The 19325-nt window shown below is 43.2% G+C and overlaps 1 protein-coding gene across 1 annotated transcript; it reads left to right on the top strand.

The window, feature by feature from the left end:
• The first annotated feature begins 385 nt into the window (after nucleotides 1-385).
• Nucleotides 386-18917, top strand: prag1 (PEAK1 related, kinase-activating pseudokinase 1). Its single transcript, XM_030742964.1, has 6 exons — nucleotides 386-616; nucleotides 3732-4070; nucleotides 4169-5892; nucleotides 12393-12538; nucleotides 13674-14440; nucleotides 16404-18917. The coding sequence occupies exons 2-6, from the start codon at nucleotides 3807-3809 to the stop codon at nucleotides 17553-17555; spliced, it is 4053 nt and encodes a 1350-aa protein (XP_030598824.1). The 5' UTR covers nucleotides 386-616; nucleotides 3732-3806; the 3' UTR covers nucleotides 17556-18917.
• Nucleotides 18918-19325: the final 408 nt, after the last annotated feature.

Here is a 19325-nt window from a genome sequence, read left to right as displayed (position 1 = left end):
TCTGTCACCATGATGAACAGAAGCAGGCGCAGTCCTGGGGGTAGCAGGAAGAAAGGAGCAGGAAAACCCTGAGAAGTTTGTGTTGATCCACTCTCTGTGCTTCAAAGGATCACTGATCCAGTCTGAATATTTTCAGAATAAACCTGCAAATGTCGGAAGTAGTGCGCATCTTTTGCAGCCTGAAGCTTAAAGTTTATAACATTATAGCAAGCTGGGCTGTGCAAAAAGAAAAAAAAATCTTCTGTCAGCCAGCAGCAGGAGTGTGGCCACTGGGCAGACTGCATGGCAGGCTGGCTGGCTGGTTAGGAGCTCCTCCCACCTCCTTGTGCTCTCCCCCACGTTGCTGCAGAGGACTGTGCTCCAGCACTCCACCTCTGCACAGTGCAACAGCAGCAGCAGCTTGCCCGGCTGGAGCCGAAAACAGCCCGCAGCAGCGCACAGCCTCCTGCGTCTTTGACCTGCCGGTTGTGGAATACTTGAAGATACACGGATATCGACATCTGTGGGACTCACGAGATCATTTGCACTTGTGTTGATTATTTTAAGGTCTGATTTTTTATTTTATTTTATTTTTTGGAACGCTTTCGTGTTGCCAAGGAGGACGAAGTCCGAGCAGGTAAGCAGTCGGTGGATAACCTTGGCTACTTCAGCATGATTTCTTTGTAGGTGCCGTTTCCCCCTTTATTTTCTTTGTATAGGCGACACATGCTTCATCGGCTGAGCAAAGTTATTACACTTATATTTTGTATAGGAATGCGTGTCGTATTCATTCATGTATAGAAATATGGATGTTTTTATTTATTATTATTATGTGTAAATCACAGTATTGCAAGGACATAAAGGGTTTTTTTTCCAGTTACAATAATCCGTCGTTAACCATATTTGCCGAGGCGAGACCATCCTTTAGCCAAATCTTCGTGTACCTCATCTAAAAACAGAATCTCAGACCGAAACACGTGGGGTGTTTACCGCACGTCGAGCGGATGTTAAAGCTGATGCTCACAAAATATACCAATAACACCACCACCAGCACCCCAGGTTGGAAGTTTAGAGAAAAGTTCCCAAGTTGTTGGGGGTTTTTTTGGCAGGGGGGGTGTCTCCCCAGTGGCTGTGGAAAAACAGGTTGTTCCCCCAGAATGAATGGTGCCGTGTGAGTGAGCAGGCGTGACAAATGTTACCCGAAAAAGGATTTGTATTCAAAGTGAGTGACTACACACTGAAGTGACCTGCTTATCAGACTGTGACATGAATTAGAGGTTGTCCAATTATTTTGATTATGTATGAGTGGATGTTTTTGGTTTTTTTTTCCTGTGTGGGGATGTCATCCAATTAATTGTGTGTGTGTGTGTGTGCGTGCGTGCGTGCGTGCGCGCGTTTGCTTGCATGGCACAAAGCAGTTCCTTAAAAAGCAGGCAGTAGGACGTGACTGTAGATTACAGTAACCCTAGAATAATAACCATCAGATGACCTACACTTCATAACGGCTCCTGCTTATTTGCTTACGCGTGCACGCTCGTGAGTGTGGGGGGGCGTATGCTCCTGTATCTGATGATTGCCTGGTTGCGTGCTGCTGCATAAAGATTCAGGATTCAGACAAAGTCCTTTTTCACCAATTGTTGAGTGTTGATTTTTTAAAAAAAAGATAGTTCAGTATACCTGTGAGGCATTTAAATTGTTACCATCTAATCAGATGTTTCTATACATTACACCCTGTTTATCAAGGGGAAAATGGCCAGTTTTAGGTTTAAAATTTGGGTTAAACTCTTTAAATCGCTTAGATTCTCTTTGGATGTGTTTGAAACATAAGTGTGTGTACAAAGGTCAAAAGAAATGAGGGCAGAGGCTTGTTACACAGTCTATATGAGGTGGTGGCTCAAAACTGTAAATTCACATCCATCCTCAAGTAATTTTTCCTTGTGCCCATGTTATTTTTCTAGCCCCCAACTTCTAACACTCTCATGAGATTTTTTTTTTTTTTTTTTAGCAAGAGGAAGTGAGAAAAATTGGACCATGAGCTTGAGAAGGTGTGGGGAATGTAGACGAGAGGGTCTATCTCTATTCAAACAAGCAGAGCTGAACATGTCAACAAGAGCTGGAATCACCAAAACTGTGTGCAACTTGGCACACACATGTGTCAGTCTTTTTGGGCAAATACAGACAGAGCACCAAAGCAGTTTCAGATGAAACTCCCACGTGGTTCATGGTGACTCTCTGCCTTGAAAGCAGAGAGTGGCTGGCAGTAGGTCTATTCTCTCGAGAAGTACTGGCCCAATAATCCCTTGCGTCTCTGATCAGTCATCTCTTCACATGACTCATACACAGGGCCATAAGATGTTAGGCAAGCCTTGGTTTCCTCTGTTGTCGCAGGAACGGTTAAACAAACAGTGAGCTAGCGGGTGCCTTCCTGCTTGAACTGAGTCAGTCAGAACAAAGAAAAATGTAAACATGCATCTTAGCTTTGCCAGTGGGACCACTCATCATGCCCTGTAGGATTATTAGGTCATAAAGCCAAGAATTAACTGGAGTCTTAACAGGCCTTACCTCTGTTTTCTTTAGTATTTCTCAATAATAAATCGAAGGTTAGCTGAGAACTTTTTCATAGTGTTAAGACTAATTGTTGATCCTCCTGCCTCTGCGAGTGTTTTCCAGCTAGTGCATCTAAATAGTGAGCTAATGTTGCCGTGTGTCATTGCAGCACCTTGTTGAGAGACAATTAAAGCTGTGTTCGGGGCATAAATAGAGACCCCCAGCTGCAAGGAAACAAATGATCTCTCTGAAATGGTGTTGATCTTCTCACTGTCAGCCTGGTTAAACAGGACTCACTGAGGGAAAGGAAGGAGGTGTGTGTCTCAGTTGTGTTTGTAAGAGGAGGAGGACACACATGTGGAGTGGGAGATTTTGTTTGTGTGTTCATGTGTAGAAGGGGGGGGGGGGGGTGTCGTGGGTGTGAGATTCATCCTGGTGAGACTTGCGCCTTTAGACATTCCTGACATTCCGACCTCCAGGATGCTTGAGGTTCCTCCGTCCTCTGGTAGCACATCGGGGGCTGCAAAGGACTCTGGAGGGCTTTTATGTTGCCAGGCTCGCACCGGCAAACCCTTTGGTTGAACAGAAACCATATACCCTCTAATTTAAGAGGGCATGGGAACACGCAGTGCAGCAGACATCAGGTCTTCTCAAGTTACATCCGTGAATGACACTAAAATCTTAACAAGTCTATGGAGTCAGAGATACTTGTTAGCCTGGGCCTCCTTGTCTTTTAATTTTTAAATACATGCTTGAACTTTTCCATGTTTTTTTGTTTTTTGTTTTTTTTTTATAATGTTTATTGGGATTTATGGCAACTTGAAACAGAAAACCATGCATGTGTTAGCAGTTTAGAGGCAAAATGAATAAAAGTGTCTCCACGCGGGGGGGTCTGATACTCTTTCTCCAGGCAGATCGGTGCATCTCTAAGGAAATATGAACTGCAGTTTGGTGCTTAGAAAGTCACAGTAGTTTTATTTGTAAAGTGTGGAAGTAGAAATTAAAGGCTAGATGAGATTTTTACATCAGTTTTTTTTTTTTAGTAGGTCACAGAGACACGTGGGATTATAATTATGACTCACCCATGTGGCCAAAAAGGGATTATACTGACTCGAAGAACTAAATATTCTAACAATGTGCTGCATTCTTCTTTCTGTCTTTTACATACTGCCCTGTGACCAACACCCTGTGTCTTTGCAACCCAGCCATGAGAGGTTATCCTGCATCTGCCAGATACTTCCACAGCCACTTCTGACCAAACCTGATTTAGCGAACCAAAGATGTCAGCGTGCAATGACTTTGCAGAACACGTGTGGAAACCCGGCTCTTGTAAGAACTGCTTCCACCCGCTCAGTGCACACAAGACTGTTGGCGTCCTGGATGGCGGCGCACCAGCCGCGTGTTTGAAGAGCAGCCCCGGAGGTGATGAAGAAGTTGGATTGACTGCTCCTTCACCCTACAGCAAGCCAACAATTGCTGTTAAACCCACTATGATGAGCCTCGACACCAGTGATGCTGCAGATGTCAACATGAACATCGAGCAGGTGGGCTCCTAAAACGTTTATTTCTGCATCAAACTTTTTTTTTTTTTTAGCTGTATCTTTCTGCCTGTTTGCTAATGCGCATTCATGTTTATTTGTAGGAGGAAAACACAAAAAGCCCATCTGAGAGGTTGCACATGAAGCAGCTCTTAGACCTATCACCTCTTTACATTGACAGTAGCAGCTGCAACAAGGCCCATAGAGAGGCAGTTCTGAGTCCTGATGCCAAGAAGGACTGTAACAACTCCTTCTCTTTGACTCCCTTAAACCCCAATATCCTGCCCACTGACTCAAAGATCACGAGCAATATCTATGTCACCCAGGAGGAAGGCAGAAGTTCTCAGAGCTTAAAGAAAAATGCCAATGAAGACTCCTGTAGGCAGCAAAATAATGTAGCCGCTATGAGAACCATAAGCACTTTTAATGGAAATGTTGTGACTGCTGGGTCAAATTATCAAGCATCTCATCAAGCAGCTGTGGAGATACCCTTGTCAGTGGATATTGTCCCTACTAGTCCCGTCACAGCCCATAGCAATGGTATGAGCAGCGGGAGCACGGCTGCTATTACCAAAAAGACATCCAGCACTTCTACCACTTCTTCTGTGGACTTCACTAGCCCTAACTCCCATCGTCCTGTCCTGTCCAAACAGTACAGCTTATCAGACTCTTCTTGTTCTTATCGTAGCAGTACAGATTCACTTCCTGGGCCAGAAGGGTCAAGAGACAGAAAAGACAGCTCAAGGAGCCTCCAAAGCCCACCAGCTGTGGGTAGCCCACGGTCAACTCCCATCTCCCCCAGTGGACAGAAAAACTCAGAGCCCATTTATGCAGAGAGCACTAAGAAAAAGCGCAGGCAGCAAGAAAATGGACTGCAATCACAACCTGAGTCCCCAAACCAGACTACGGAGTCTCTGAGCTCTGAGCATGAACTCTCAGGAGAAAGTCAACGGGCCACCATCACCGTAATGGCTGCTCACACAGAGAACAACAGGACTTTCTACCTGAGCAGCCCAGATTCAGCTGTTAGCACCCAGTGCCACTTTAGCCCCACAGCACGTAAAGACCAGAGTAGCCCAGCTTTCCGTTGGCCCAGCCCCAGCCACAGCATCGTCTCTCTGGCCACAGAAGTAGGCTATGCCCCCAGTCTGCACCCCAAGCCACAGTCCAGCCCACCCATTCCTCCAAAGAGGAGCACCCGCTCCCCCAAACTGGGCACCTCCAGCCTCTCACCGTCCATGTCTTCTCCAGTCCCACTTCCTGAACTTCCCAAACTGTTAACCTCCAGTCTCTCTCCATCTGTTTCATCTCCTGTCCCTCTCACTGAACTCCCCATGCTTTTCTTCGTTTCTACTAAAGAGGGCCTCAAGGTCACTACAGAGAACCAGAGCACAGCATCCGAGCGATGGCACAAGCCCCACCACCACAGTTCTGGCTGGAACGGCCGCATTGAGGAAGAGGAGGAGGAGGAAGAAAGAGACCGGAAAGAAACAGAAAAGAAAAAGTTAGCTGCCAGCCCCGAGGCAACCTCTCGGGTGACAGCCGTAGTCAATGGTGCTGCTGTCTGGAAGGAAGCCAGGGACTCGAAGGCCCACAGTGGCCCCCCTCCGATGACAGAGCCAGGCACGGCCCCCCCAGCTGCCACCAACAATGGTGCCTATCAGGGAGAAACTAAGGGCAACGGTGCAGAGGCGGAGGGCAAGCATAACGGGAGCATGCCGGCAAAGCAACCGTTGCATGGCGGCTCATTAGAGCCGCTGGCAGCAGGGAAGGGAGCTACAAGCAACGACCCCAATCCACCACCTCCCCCACCCAAGAAACTGCACAGGTAAGAATAGCAAAGTATTTTTTTGTTTTACATTTCCACATTTAGTTAACCCTTGAACAAGAGAGAACACCAATACAGCAGTAGATCTCGTAAAAATGTATGATTTTCATTATTGATTGTGCTTTTTCAGTTGATTATGTTGTCAAAAACAATGACAGAATGCCAACTAGAAGGCTGAGCCAAGTAGAGGCACTGACACTACTTCGTCACTCATATTGACCAACACAAAGTATCACAGATGGTATTCATGAACTATACTATGTTACTTTGTTCTGGAAAGAATCGCAGGTACAAAATCCTATATCTCATCATGTAATATCCAAAAATGTACCAACTAAATTTCTCAAGCTTTTGTGTAAGAATATAATATGTAAATACTCTTCAAGCTAAATAGTGATAAAAACCCAGCAAGAGTCGGCTTCAGGAATGGGGAGTTCAAACACTGTTTATTTTAAGGCAGCAGTGAAAAAGTGTAATAGATACTGAATTACATGGAGGTAAACTATTGATTTACTATAAGATGAAGGCAGTTTTATCAAACTTGAAATGCCTATTGTAGCAAATACTTGTTCTATTGTTATGTAATGGTGACTTGTACTAGCATTTATGGGACTGGGGCTAATCCATGACAGTGTGGTTTCATTGTTATTATTTAGCATCTACAATATGCACTTAGTCTTATGTTGCTGCTTTTCTGTATTTATATAGACTGTATACATGTATATACTATAGTATCGATGCAGATTATGTCATGTAAGGCACTGTTCAGTGCCCATGACCATACGTATGTGCACATACCAGCATCTTACTACAGTCATCTGTGTAAAACTTGCAGTGCCTTCTCCTTTCATAGCATCATTATTCAGCCTTAATTCAGCTTCCATTCTAATGCCTTGTGATCATTCAGACTGTTGCAGCGTATTCCTTAATGCATGCCTTGTTCTATTCATGCTAGCAGCATGACCATTTTCAATTGTAATTATTGCACAAAGTGTGTTTGTTAAGTAGTCCACTGCAGTGTTACATTACTGTAAATTAGTTTTGGCTGCACCACAATAGACAATAAATGTAAAAAAGTATATGTGTGTTTTTAGTGTTGTGCAAAGGACTTTAACTATTCTTCTGGAATAGTTCTCCAGGTTTCTTGAAGGAGATTGAGAGCAATTTTTTTGGATGTTGGCTACATTTTACTGCATTGGAGTGTCTTTGGGATCATTGTCATGCTGAAAAATTAAGCCTTTGCCAATCAGGTGCTTTCCAGATTGATGGATCAAAATCTGACGGTACTTTTGTGTTTATAATGCCATCATTTTTGGCAAGATCCCAGCACCACTGATGGAAATGCAGCCCCAAACCATGACAGAGCCTACACCGTGTTTTACAGATGGCTACAGACACTCACTGTCGTACAGGCTGAGGTATGTCAAATTACACAAGAACTGGACTGAAAAATCAGTGGCAACAGGTCTGATGGGGTGATGAAACCAAATTGGAAGCAAAAATTTCAAATTTGGTTTCATCACCCCATCAGACCTGTTGCCACTGATTTTTCAGTCCAGTTCTTGTGTAATTTGACATACCTCAGCCTGTTCTCCTTGTTCCCTTCCTTAATAACGGGTTCTTGACAGCCACCCTTTCACTGAGACCATATCTGATGAGGCTTCAGTGAACAGTAGCTGGATCAACTGAAGGACCAGATGTGTGTCTATTTTTAAAAGTTTTTTTTACTAAGTATTCTATTATGTGTGGACACAACACTGGGTTATCCCTTGAGTTAGGTGACCTTTATTTATGCTTGAATGATTCACAGGTCAGTGTTAAGTGGTTCAACAAACAAAGAAAAAAACATTTCTCTCAAAATGGTCAGGGTCAAGGATTGGACTGAAAAAGAGTGAAAAAGCAGCCAATGTCCAAAGAAAAACTTGTAAAGACCTTCAGAGAGCCTGGAGTGTGATTGCTCAAGAGCACTTAAAAAAAATTACAAGAAAGCCTGGCTTCTTGGAAGCAAAATATAAAGAAATGAGGGGGGGGTTTACTCAAGACCTTTTCACAGTAGTGTGTATCTGCTGAAATGTGCACGCTGGTCATTTCTGTGGCTTGGTAAACATATTTAATTACATCATTTACTATATATGCAAAATGATGAATATTCCTCTTTGCAGGCTCCCTAGTTCTTGAAGTCATATGCAAGCGCTAAAAAATAAAGAGTTGCCTTAAACTGGAACTGCATGTGGCTAAGAATACATACTGCTGTCTGAGTCAGCTTTTCAAACAAGAAAAAGAGAAGAAGCCGTGTGTTGCAGTTATTAGAGCATCAAATGATCTCCCCCCTCAAAATAAACTTTGCTTTGTGTATAACGGTACGCTGAGGTGCAAGACACACATGCGCACACACAGATACGCGCAATGTGACTTCCTCAATGCAAGCACATGTTTTCTCATCTTAAACTAGAATCTGGAAAAGCCTAGAAGACAACACAGACTGCTCATCGCGTTTCAATGGCTTTATGTTTGCGGTAATTTGAGAAAGGAGCCGTTTTTGCTGTTATGACATTGCCAACATTCTGCGCTGATAAAAATACCTTGTTGAGATGCATGTGGGAACACGCCTTTACCCAGCCAGTGACGGCTCTGGCTTTGTGGCATTCCAAGTTTATCGGTGGGTTTAGTTTGTTTAATCAGCAAATGACCCTGGTCACCAAGGATCTACCGGAGAAAAGTACTGCAGAGTAGTTGCAAAAACTTCTGTTTGCTGAATAAATGAAAGACATCCACCACTCAAAGATACCCGTACATGCCCCCCTTTTGAAGTAGCATTTTGATGTTCTGAATCATTTAAAAGCCACAGATGGTTTAAAAAAAAATTGCCTCTCAAAGCCTTTGATCATAGCATAAAACACCAAATTTTGCTCTTTTATTCCTTGTAACAAGTCGACCACAGTATTATATGTTGGGTCAGCTTAGGAGGTGTGTGCTTTGGTGCATGTGCCTACGTCATGGATGAGTGTGCATGATTAAATAGCCCACTCTTTAACAAGGATGGCGTGTCAAGTGGTGTGTGAAGGTTGCCAAGGGGAGGGGCTTTAGTGAACAGATTGCTGTCCCGGGGCAACTCCCAAACTGTTCCAGCCTGGCAATCAGTTGCCACCAATAGAAGTAGATTTTATAGATCAGCACTGTGGTTTCAACTTGACTTGGGTTTGAATTGACTTTGCTCTGTGAACTCCTGTTCCAGGATTTGCCGCCCCTCCCTGCACAAAGCCTTCCTGATCCCCTTTCTGCTGCAGAACAGATAGCATCTTGTTGCAGTCTGGCAGACTTGAGGCTTCTCTAAAGTGAACTCGCAGGTGAACGAAATAAGAAATACGGGCGCTTTAATTCCTCGCATCTAATGGATGCTGTTGCTTTTCTTGTGAGACACTTTAAATACACATATGACTCGTGTGGGACCAGGGTTGTGTTACTACACATGGCGTGACTTTAGAGAGCCACCAGTATGATCCAGGGGCATTTCGTACCAACCGGCCCAGCAAGGACCTCTGCTTCTGCAGCATGAGGTAGGCACCTGACAACAACTTTTTTTTTCCCCCATGCGCGTCACTAGTAAGACACAAAATCGTTTGGCTTGTGAAGAGTTTGTGTTGTAGGAAGATCATTAAAAAATATGCTTGCTTCTAAGGTGGGCTCTGCTTTTTTTTTTTTTGGTTTGTTTTTCACATCTCCATCAGGAGCCAAAATTTAGATGTAGCATAGCATGTGGTCAAATCTGTTTCCTTCCTCTTTCACAAACTGCAGTTTGCTCTTCTTCTAATCTCATGGAGCGTTTTTCAGCGTTTGTGATAATTCCTTGTTTTAACCTGCCCCACTGGTACAGTAACAATAGTGGTAAGATGAAAAGGATGATGGTTATAATAGATTTTGCATGCTTAGAGAAGAAGAGTGACAAAATTGCATTTCAAAAACAGTTTCTTTGCATGTGGACTGAGTGAAAATGAATGAAGAAAAAAGCTGACAAATGATGACAAGGTAAGCCTGGAGCAGTCTACAAGAGATAACAAGGATATGTGTCAAACATTAATGGATCTTTGGTTTATATAACTATATAGCCTTGGTAACTGTCCTACAGTCTTGAGAAGCAAACAATGTGTCTCTTTCTTCTTTGTTGGAGCATGCAGAGGTTGCACAACAAGCAGGATAAAATATAACCCAATGTAATAGAAATGCAGTATACAGCAATTTACTTCTGTGAGTCGTTATATAAAAGGAAGACGCGAGATGTTTCATGGTACCGGAGATACAGTTCAATCAATCTCTCTCTGGCAGAGTCTCGTATAAACTAACAATGCAAGTTTTGCAGAGGTTGTGTTCCTTGCATTGCATGGTGTGGATGCTACCACCTCTGCTTCCCGTAGTGTACATAAAGGGCGGACAGTATATTATGAATTCATCGGGTATATGCTTAATACTCTATAACCAGCTTAGACCACGACTAAAAGATTATGTCTCTGCATGAAATAGCCCTGAAAATCCAAGTGTGTTTGTATACGTATCTATGTGACCTTTTGCACACTCTAAAAATGCAGTGTGTGTGTGTGTGTCTGCTTTCTCACCCACTGCATCATTTTATGTGTTTACCACAATGAAAGACCTAAGAGTCAGGAAGTGAAATCAGTTGCATTAGCCTGACTCACAACAACAACAGCAACAACACTGCTGCAGTTTGGTTTATGTCTTATTTTACACTGTTACACTGCTATCTCTAGCTGTTTATCTGTAACTCCAGTCCAGTGCCTTTTTAAAGCTCGTCTCCCACAGCTTTATTAATAACACACACACACTTCAGCACAGCAGATCAAGCGGGTTAGTTACTGTACCACGATTGTTTGTACTGAAACTAGGTTATTGTAGTAGCCGAGTTGATAACGGAATAGAAAGCCCATGTGAAAGGTTTGCAGGGGGCAATAAGAATATCTCAAGCGGGCTTTGTTTTGCTGAGGTGACTAGATCTCCTCAGAGGAAATGAGAAACCAAAGTTATTAATAGATGTTTAGACTAAAATTGGGCATCCCAATCACAGTGATCTTGAAAAAGGTGTATTTTGGTGCATAATGTGAATTTTATACAATACTATATAAAGTGAAAATCCTTTTTTTTAATTGTTTTGTCACACTGCAGATGCCAAGTGTTTGCAGCAACGAACTGACATATATTTTATATACATTTAGTAAAAGAAATAATAATGAGGGCAAATGCTGTGCCACCCTGAGCGCTTGTATCTTCTTCCATGCGGTCCTAATCTGAGTCTTTTTTTTTTTTTTTTTGTGCGTGCCTTTCCTCAAGAAGCTTGCTCATCCGTGCTCATCCTCCAGCATAAGCAGTGAAAAATCTCATGTTTTGGATACAAATCGGAGAGATCCAGACTGAGACATGCACGGATGCATACATGCACATTCACTCATAATCCCCATGCCCATTAGCATTTCTCCCATGCCTCAGCATTTCCACTGCCTTTCATCGTGGCTCCTTTGTCTGTAAAATGATAACGAACCCTTTAGCTAACTACCAACAGAGAGAATACCTAACCCTTTGTCTCCCCCCTGTGCTTCTCTCTTCTCCTTGTCTGTTTGTTCTGCTGATTTATGGTGGAACTGAAGTCAGGGGCCAGCAGATAAATGGATAGAGGAGTCATTTTGTGATGGACAAGAGGACCGGGAGATGAAGGGTAGGGATGGGACCTTGCCTCTCTGAGCCATTAGCGGGTATAATGAGAAGAGTGAATGGCCGTCACTCAGCCTAATTGGTCACCTTGATTGGAAACTCTGTTCATGAACAGATTTCACTATATGATAAGAGGCAATCATGATAGTCAGGTAGTCAGGAAAAAGAATAGGAGGAATTTTGGTAATATTTTTATGCCTAATTTTAAGTATATAAACTGATGCATCAAAATCAGAGGGATCCTCGCAATCAGAAATTAGGAAAATGAAACTAAACTGTAGGGAGTCTTGAGAAATGTAGGGAAATCCAATTTGCCACTATGCTGTTATTGCCTCTTGTGGACGGACACACAGGAGCTAATGCTCAGCAGCAGTTAATCAGTCTCACTTTAAGGTTTCAGATATGATTGACGTTATACTTTTCATCAAGCCTTGATTATTGCAATAATAAGACAATGCTGTATCAGGAAGTGCATCTGTCAAACAAAGAAGTGAAACTGACACAACGTATTCATCATTTCAAATGAAACTGTCATTCTTCCCGCGTGTTTATTACTTACAAAGTGCAGATAGAGAACAAGCAAGAGGAAGAGGAATGGTTCCACATTTACAAATGGGCACACAAAAAAAAAAAATTGCCAATTTCTGCTGCAAACTAACAGACTAACTGCGTCGAGACACTGCAGCAGGCTGGAGAGACCGCAGTGGAGACGGGAAAAAAAAACGTGCACGAAATTCAATTCGTATAACATTATCCCTGCTTTGATGTTTTCCCCATTACAGAGTGGGTAAAATGAGTGGCAGCAACATGGAGCTGGATCGCTGCACCCAACAAGGGTCAGTAGAGAGCCCTACTTCTTCTTTCCGGATCCTGAGCAATTCCAGCCTATCAACTGCCTCCACTGACAACCTGACTGCCACTGACGCTGGTAAGCAGCTCATGCTGAACCTGTTCCAGTTAAGGGGATTTAAAAAAAAAAAAAAAGTGGTACACATTAATTTAATCCAACAGAAACATGCACTATATGTATATATGGCAATGTTGGGGAATTTTACTGACATGTACACTTGGGTATCCACGGAAGTTGTTTTGCTCTTTTACGAGTGTTAACCATAAAGGTGAACTTTGTTCAGAGTTAACCTGAGTGACAACACCGAAAGGAGGAAAGGAAGCTCTGCAGGGATTTACAGTTAGTGGCTGTCAGCTTATCTCTCATTCATCTTTCGTCCAGCACACATGTACGTTTGTTGTGACGGGTTCATTAGTTCATGCTTCCCGCAGTCTTCAAACCTGAGACGTGGCTCAGAATGAGAGGAATGTGTCCTTGGTTTGGAAATTGTTGTCATCCTTCACATATCAGCTTTAAACCTTGGTGGCGCTCAGACACTTGTAATTGCTCTAACTTCCTGGGCAATGTTGTTTGAAAAGATAATTATGGACTCTGATAACGAGGGGAAAAAGGGCTTGGCTACATCCTAGGGTTTTTTTTTTTTCCCCCCTTTACAATCTTCTCCCCACCGTGAAAGCAGTTATTGAAGACTGCACCGTACAATTATCTCAGTATCTTCAGTCTTCTTTGGTGTAGTGTCAAGTTCCAAGTTTAAGTCTTTAATTGACGAATGGTTCATAATTGGATGGAAGTTTTGACTGTCACCTTGGACCCAGGATTGTGGAAATTTCCTTTTTCTTTTTTTTTTTTTGAGGAAGCGAGGTATGAGTTAAGGCTGAGCAGTACGCAGTGACAGAAAGGGCGTAGTAGATAAATCAGATTCACAGCTGTCACCTGGGAATATTCTGTCATGAATGCTGTTGAAGAAAATTAACTTACAAGGACGCTGAGACACAGAGGATATAGTGTGTGAATCCATAAAGGCAGGAAAAAGATAGACTGCCAGTAGACACTGCTGTCTGCTTCTTTCTGTATTAGTTTGTGTGCATGTGGGAGCTTGTAATTCCCAAGTTGACAGTTTGTGTTACATCATTTATGTGTCTGAGTTTCACCGTACTTTAATTTGCAGTAACTTATTGGCAGACCTTGTAACATTATTTTTCTTCCTTCCTAGGGTCTCGGGATGCTACACGAATGTCTTGTTCTTCTCCGTTTCCTAGAAGTCCAGCGGCTTCAGCTCCAGGCTCTCCTAACCCTCCCTCCGTTAACAGCCTAAGTAGCCAGCCGCCTCCACTCCCAGAGAAAAAAATGGCCAGCCGCACTGTGTCAGCTCCTGATGGTGCAAACGGAAAACCTTCCATTCGCGCATACCCGCGCCTCCCGTTTACCGGCTCAGAGAGCAACGTGTGTCGAACTGCAGATGTCAGTTCCCGATCCAGTTTACCATCCAGCCCCGTTGACACTCGGCCCATTTTCTCCTCCAATGAGTCTCTGGAACGTTGTCACACACCCCTAGCTCGACCATTGAGATCCCGGACGCTGGACGAGCCAGTCAAGGCTCATGGTCGACTGGGCGTACACTGCCGAAGCAGCATCACTTGCTCCTCTTCTCCCCAGCTCAGTGTGCCGTTCTCATCCTCGGAAACGGGTTCGGCACCAAATTTCGGCTCGAGCCTGCAGCTCCAGACCCTTCTGAGTAACATAGACAGTAGAGAAGGAGTGTACTCCAAACTGGGCGGCCTGTATGCAGAGTCTCTGAGGCGCCTGGCTCTAAAATGTGAGGATCACTTCACTCGCTCACAGAAGAACCCACTTAGGTTTGAAGAGAGCAACTGGTCTCTCTTCAGGCTCACATCTAACAAGCCCAGCTGCAATGCAGGAGATGCTGTGTACTACTCTGCTGCCTGTGCCTCAGACCCCAGCAACTCCTATGCTGTAAAGGTAATCCCCAAATACTGAGCTTCATTTGCATGTGAGAGATATTGTGTATCATATTTTACAATCTCATCAAAACACACTGTGAGAACTTTGTCAGAATTAACCCAAAAAGAGCAACCGGGCAACTAAAAACAATCTCATGTCACTTACATAAAGGTATCTCAGTGAATAATTAGCCTTTTTTGATAACCAAGTACTTTTTCTACATAACAATGGGGCGCTGTAAAGAGGGCCAGGCGTGCAGCCTGTCTTGTTTCCTGTGACTGCTTCAAAATAAAAGCCACAGTGCTGTTTGAACACATCTAACATGAAAAAAGCAGCAGTATTGACTATTTGCAGCATTCTTCCACTTCTACTAATACTCCACTTAACAGTTATTAATATTCATTTATTCAGTATAAGTACTGTGAACGCTTTCAACTTCATCTTGCTGTTCAGCTGTTAATCCATACTGCTCGCTAACAATTCCCAGCTAGCCATGTTTTGGAACAATTTATAAAATGTTCCTAATGTTGGTAAGCTGCTTTATTTATTCAACAGTTTAATTTGAAATATGAACCAATAGTTTCAACTCATGGCCAAACTTTAGCAAGCTATATTTTATCACTTTGATAATTACTGATTATTTGAATCACTTATACATTCTTTTGACTGCTGTTGGTTATCCATTACTTTTGGTTAAGTGTAAGCTTTAAGCTTTGACCACCTGGTGCACTTGTATTCCTAGTTGGGAATTGTTTGTCTTATCATATAATGATTTACTTGAATTGCTAACGTTTAAATGAAATGAAAATTTCATGTAAAACCTGTATTGTTAGAATAGAATAGAATGCCTTTATTGTCATTATACAGGATGTACAATGAGATTGGAGAACTGTGTACAGAAGATAAGTATAGGTACATTGTAACAGAGATGTAGCATACAAGTGCAGACTCTGCTCTACTCGTAACTGTCGGTTGCTGCAGAGAGAGCAACTAAAAACTCGCTTGTCTAAGGTGCAGTTGGCCTAGTGGGTGTTGAACTTTTAAGCAGGTACTTGACAGTTTGAGGACAGGATGAGGAGATTAAAACTGGGCGGTAGTCGTATTTGTTGAAAGGCTGCAGATGGGATGGCTTCGCTACAGCACAAACCTTAAAGGCATGTAATGTAAACAACCAAGAAGAAGGGTGTGGTTGATGGTGGACTGATCTTTGCCCTCAAAGTCATTAGTGCTGTACAAAATAGCAGCTGTTTGTATTGTGCGTGTTATGCCACAGCCTGGGTGCCCAGACTCTTGCTTAATATCTCTGGGCTGATTAATCTTTACATTCCAGGCAGGATTTACAGCCAGACAAACCCTTTCTGTTGTCCAAAGCCAAGATAAACTTATTCACACAAGGCGGTATGAACTCATCCCTGTGGTAATGATAATGTTGTATATCGGCGTTTATCCGTGTTACATAGTATGCTTTTTATTGTACTGCTTTTCAGCGTGCTGCTAACTAAACCTAATCACTAAGAAATTAAGAGATATTATTATTGTTGAAAATCTGGTCCCATCACAGACTAAAAATAAATCAAATTTAATGAGAGGTGTTTCAAAATTCTGATGAATTCTGAGAAGTTTAAAAATTTCTATTTCTAGAAAGAGAATGGACACTGAGGGGCTATAGTAGTTTATTTTTATTCTAATTGGAGTCCAGTACTGCTATCAACTTACCAAATTGTGGCATAAAAACTCTTTTTACACAAGCTTTTCAACTGAGGATTGAGCTTACATGACCATCAAGGGTGCTGATTTCACATGAATAGAGAACAGGAACTGAATTAGCACTGACCTTGTTACTTAACTAACAAGAATTCCTTTCTATGTTTCTTGGCTCCACTCCCTTCCCATCTCTCTGGAATTTTCCCCTCCCTCCCTCCCTCTTTGTCCCTTTCTTCTTTTCTGCTTTCTCCCTTCCTTTGTGTACATACCTCTACAGATTTGCAAGAGTCCAAGCATTGAAGCCAAACAGGGCCATCTCTACGGCCTGTCGGTGCAGCAGAGCATGCCTCCTCACTTCAACCTTCAGCAGGATTGTGGTCACTTTCTCGCTTGTGTCCCCCAGAGCATGTTGCCTTTTGATGAAGTCTCCATGTCGCCCACACCTGCTTCACCACTGCCTCAGCCCTCCACATCTGTGCAGAGCCAGCAGGAAGACAGAGAGCGAGTGGTGGTCATCACTCCCGAGATCCCTCAGCAGACAGCAGCTGACTTTGTTCGGGAGTGGGAGGCATTCCACAAAACTCAGCCAGAAGTCTACGAGCGTCGTGTATGCTTCCTCCTCCTGCAGCTCTGCAATGGCCTGGAACACTTAAAAGAGCACGGGGTCACGCACCGTGACCTCTGCCTAGAAAATTTGTTGTTGGTGCCTCATCAGCGCAGGGCCGCTCAGTTCAACCACCAGACTGAAAACAGCATCAGTAATGGTAGTGGTGCAGACACTCAGCGTCACCTTCCCCGGCTCCTGATCAGCAACTTTGCAAAGGCCAAGCGCCGCTCATCTGAAGATGCTGCGTCGACCAGTGTGGACCCTCGCATCAAACGTGACCACGCCAGGCTGGCGCCTGAGATCCTCTCGGCAGCCCAGTACCGCAAATTTGATGAGTTCCAGACAGGCATCTTGATCTATGAGCTCCTCCACCAGCCAAACCCATTTGAGGTGAGTCCAGCACTGAAAGAACAAGACTACCACTGTGACGACTTGCCTCCGATCCCCTCTGTCTCCATTTATTCAGCTGGCCTCCAGAGGCTGACTCAGCTCCTTCTCCAGCCTGACCCCATTAAACGCATCCACATCCAGGAGGCCAAGCGTATATTGCAGAGCTTGCTCTGGGGGCCCAGGAAGGACCTCATGGAGCAGCAGTGGGAGAGACACGGACAAGGTGGAGGCTTTGTTGATGGAGCCCGACACGAGGGTCTCCTTAATTGGCTCGATGTGAAAAGGGCGTTGCTGATGATGAAGTTTGCAGAGCGTTCACTGGAGCCAGAGAGGAACGCAGAGCTGGAGGACTGGTTGTGCTGTCAGTACTTCTCCTCAGCTCACCCTCTGTCCCTCTGCCATACTGCTGAACTGCTCTACTCACTAAAGTGAAAAATACTTGCGGGTGAAAGCATAGTTATGCGTGAGGAAGACCAATAATGTCAAAGGATGGGATACAAAGGTGCGATCCTCTAGAGGAACTTGCTCTACTCCTTCATGCATGAGATCCATGCGTTAAACTAGCCGTCCACTCTGAACTGTTGTGTTTTTGTTTTATGTACACCAACAGTATCCTGCTGCAGTGAGCTTAGCATCAAAAATGATCTGTGAAAATGCCACTGTTTTTGTAAAATCTCATACCATTCTTATGAGAGCTAGAATCCTTCTTTTTCAAGTGATCTTGATGAATGCACCGGGGGGAAAAAAGAATATGGACAGTATTCATAATAATACACTTACCAAAGTTCATGTTTGGCACTGTGTTGTGTGTATTTATTAAATGTCAGTGGAGACATTTTTACGCGCTGACGGGATAATAATTCATAACATTCTGTGTCAGTAATGCTGTGTCGTACTTACATGTGCAGCTAACTTTGTCCATATGTAAACCGAATGGCTAATTTCTCTGACAATGGAAATGTGAGGTCATCTGCAGGCTTACTGTCTTGCACCTTTTCTCTCATGGTTTGTCATGGGCACATAGTGTACTGCAGAAATGCTGGAGGGTTATCCTTACTTTTTATTTTAGTTTTTTCTGCATATACTTGGAATGATCAAGGCAGCCTTCTTTAAGTTAACTCGGTCAACGAAACCACTGGCACCATAATAAGGCCGCTGCTACTACTGTGCTACTACGCCCAGCTTTTTCCCCCTTTGCTCATTTTTATCATATATTTAAATGTTTGTTGACGTTCGTCTGCGCCTTTTGTTCTTTTGTATTTGTTACATTGACTCAACCCTAATGTAAATATTTCCTGTCATTCGTCCTTTGTGAAACTGGCTTTTCACAGAAACAATTTTTGTACAATGATTTGTAGATGATATTAGAAACGAATGAGCCCGAGCAGGTCTTAAAAAGCCATGAATATGAGCAGCAGTTAAAAAAGTATTTATGATGTAAGTTGTAAACCTGTAGTAGTCACTGGAATTTCTGTTTATTTTCATATGTGGATTATCAGGTTATGTTATTCAGCAGCGGCCGGACCTTTTTTCTGTCTCATGCCAGCCACAGTGAAAGCTTCAAGTTATAAATAATATTTTTTTTTTTTTAAATGTCCAGTGTGGCAACACATGAACAGCCTGCATGCAGGTTTTTAATCCATGACTGACTGTTTCTAATGTTCAACAGAAGTAAAACATGCCCTGAACTCACAACTAATGCATTATTGATTGGAATTATTTTGTGTGTGCCTCTTATTTGCATCTATCAATAAACTGCATATATTTTCTCACTGCAGGATGTGGTGTGCTGAAGTAATGTTTTTTTTTTTTTTTGTACTTGCCCATTTTAATGATTAGGCTATTAGTAGGTGCTGCTAATGAATATCTGCAAGGTGTTTAGGGTGTTTTCATGACTGGCCACTTTATTAGGTATATTTGTTCAACTACTCTACATGCATTGAGGCATGTAGATGTGTGGTCACCTGCTGAAGTTCAAACCAAGCATCAGAATGGGGAAATAAAGGTGATTTTAGTGACTTTGAATGTGGTGGTTGTGCCAGACGGCCTCGTCTGAGTATTTCAGAAACTGCTGATCTACTGGGATTTTCCCACACAACCATCTCTAGGGTGTAGCAGCAGTTCTCTGGGAGAAAATCCCTTTTTGATGCCAGAGGTCAGAATAGGATAGCCAGACTGCTTCAAGCTCATAGGACGGCAACA

Source organism: Archocentrus centrarchus, chromosome 12, assembly GCF_007364275.1.
Source record: "Archocentrus centrarchus isolate MPI-CPG fArcCen1 chromosome 12, fArcCen1, whole genome shotgun sequence".
In the NCBI taxonomy this organism is placed as follows: Eukaryota; Metazoa; Chordata; class Actinopteri; order Cichliformes; family Cichlidae; genus Archocentrus; species Archocentrus centrarchus.
This window is presented reverse-complemented; position numbering and strand designations above follow the sequence as displayed.

What these genes read in the sequence shown, in the direction of transcription:
- prag1 (XM_030742964.1), top strand. Translation starts at nt 3,807, where the DNA reads ATGTCAGCGTGCAATGACTTTGCAGAACACGTGTGGAAACCCGGCTCT. An exon ending in CCTGACTGCCACTGACGCTG is followed by an intron (nt 12,539 to 13,673) that starts GTAAGCAGCTCA and finishes CTTCCTTCCTAG; the next exon opens with GGTCTCGGGATGCTACACGA. An exon ending in GCAACTCCTATGCTGTAAAG is followed by an intron (nt 14,441 to 16,403) that starts GTAATCCCCAAA and finishes ATACCTCTACAG; the next exon opens with ATTTGCAAGAGTCCAAGCAT.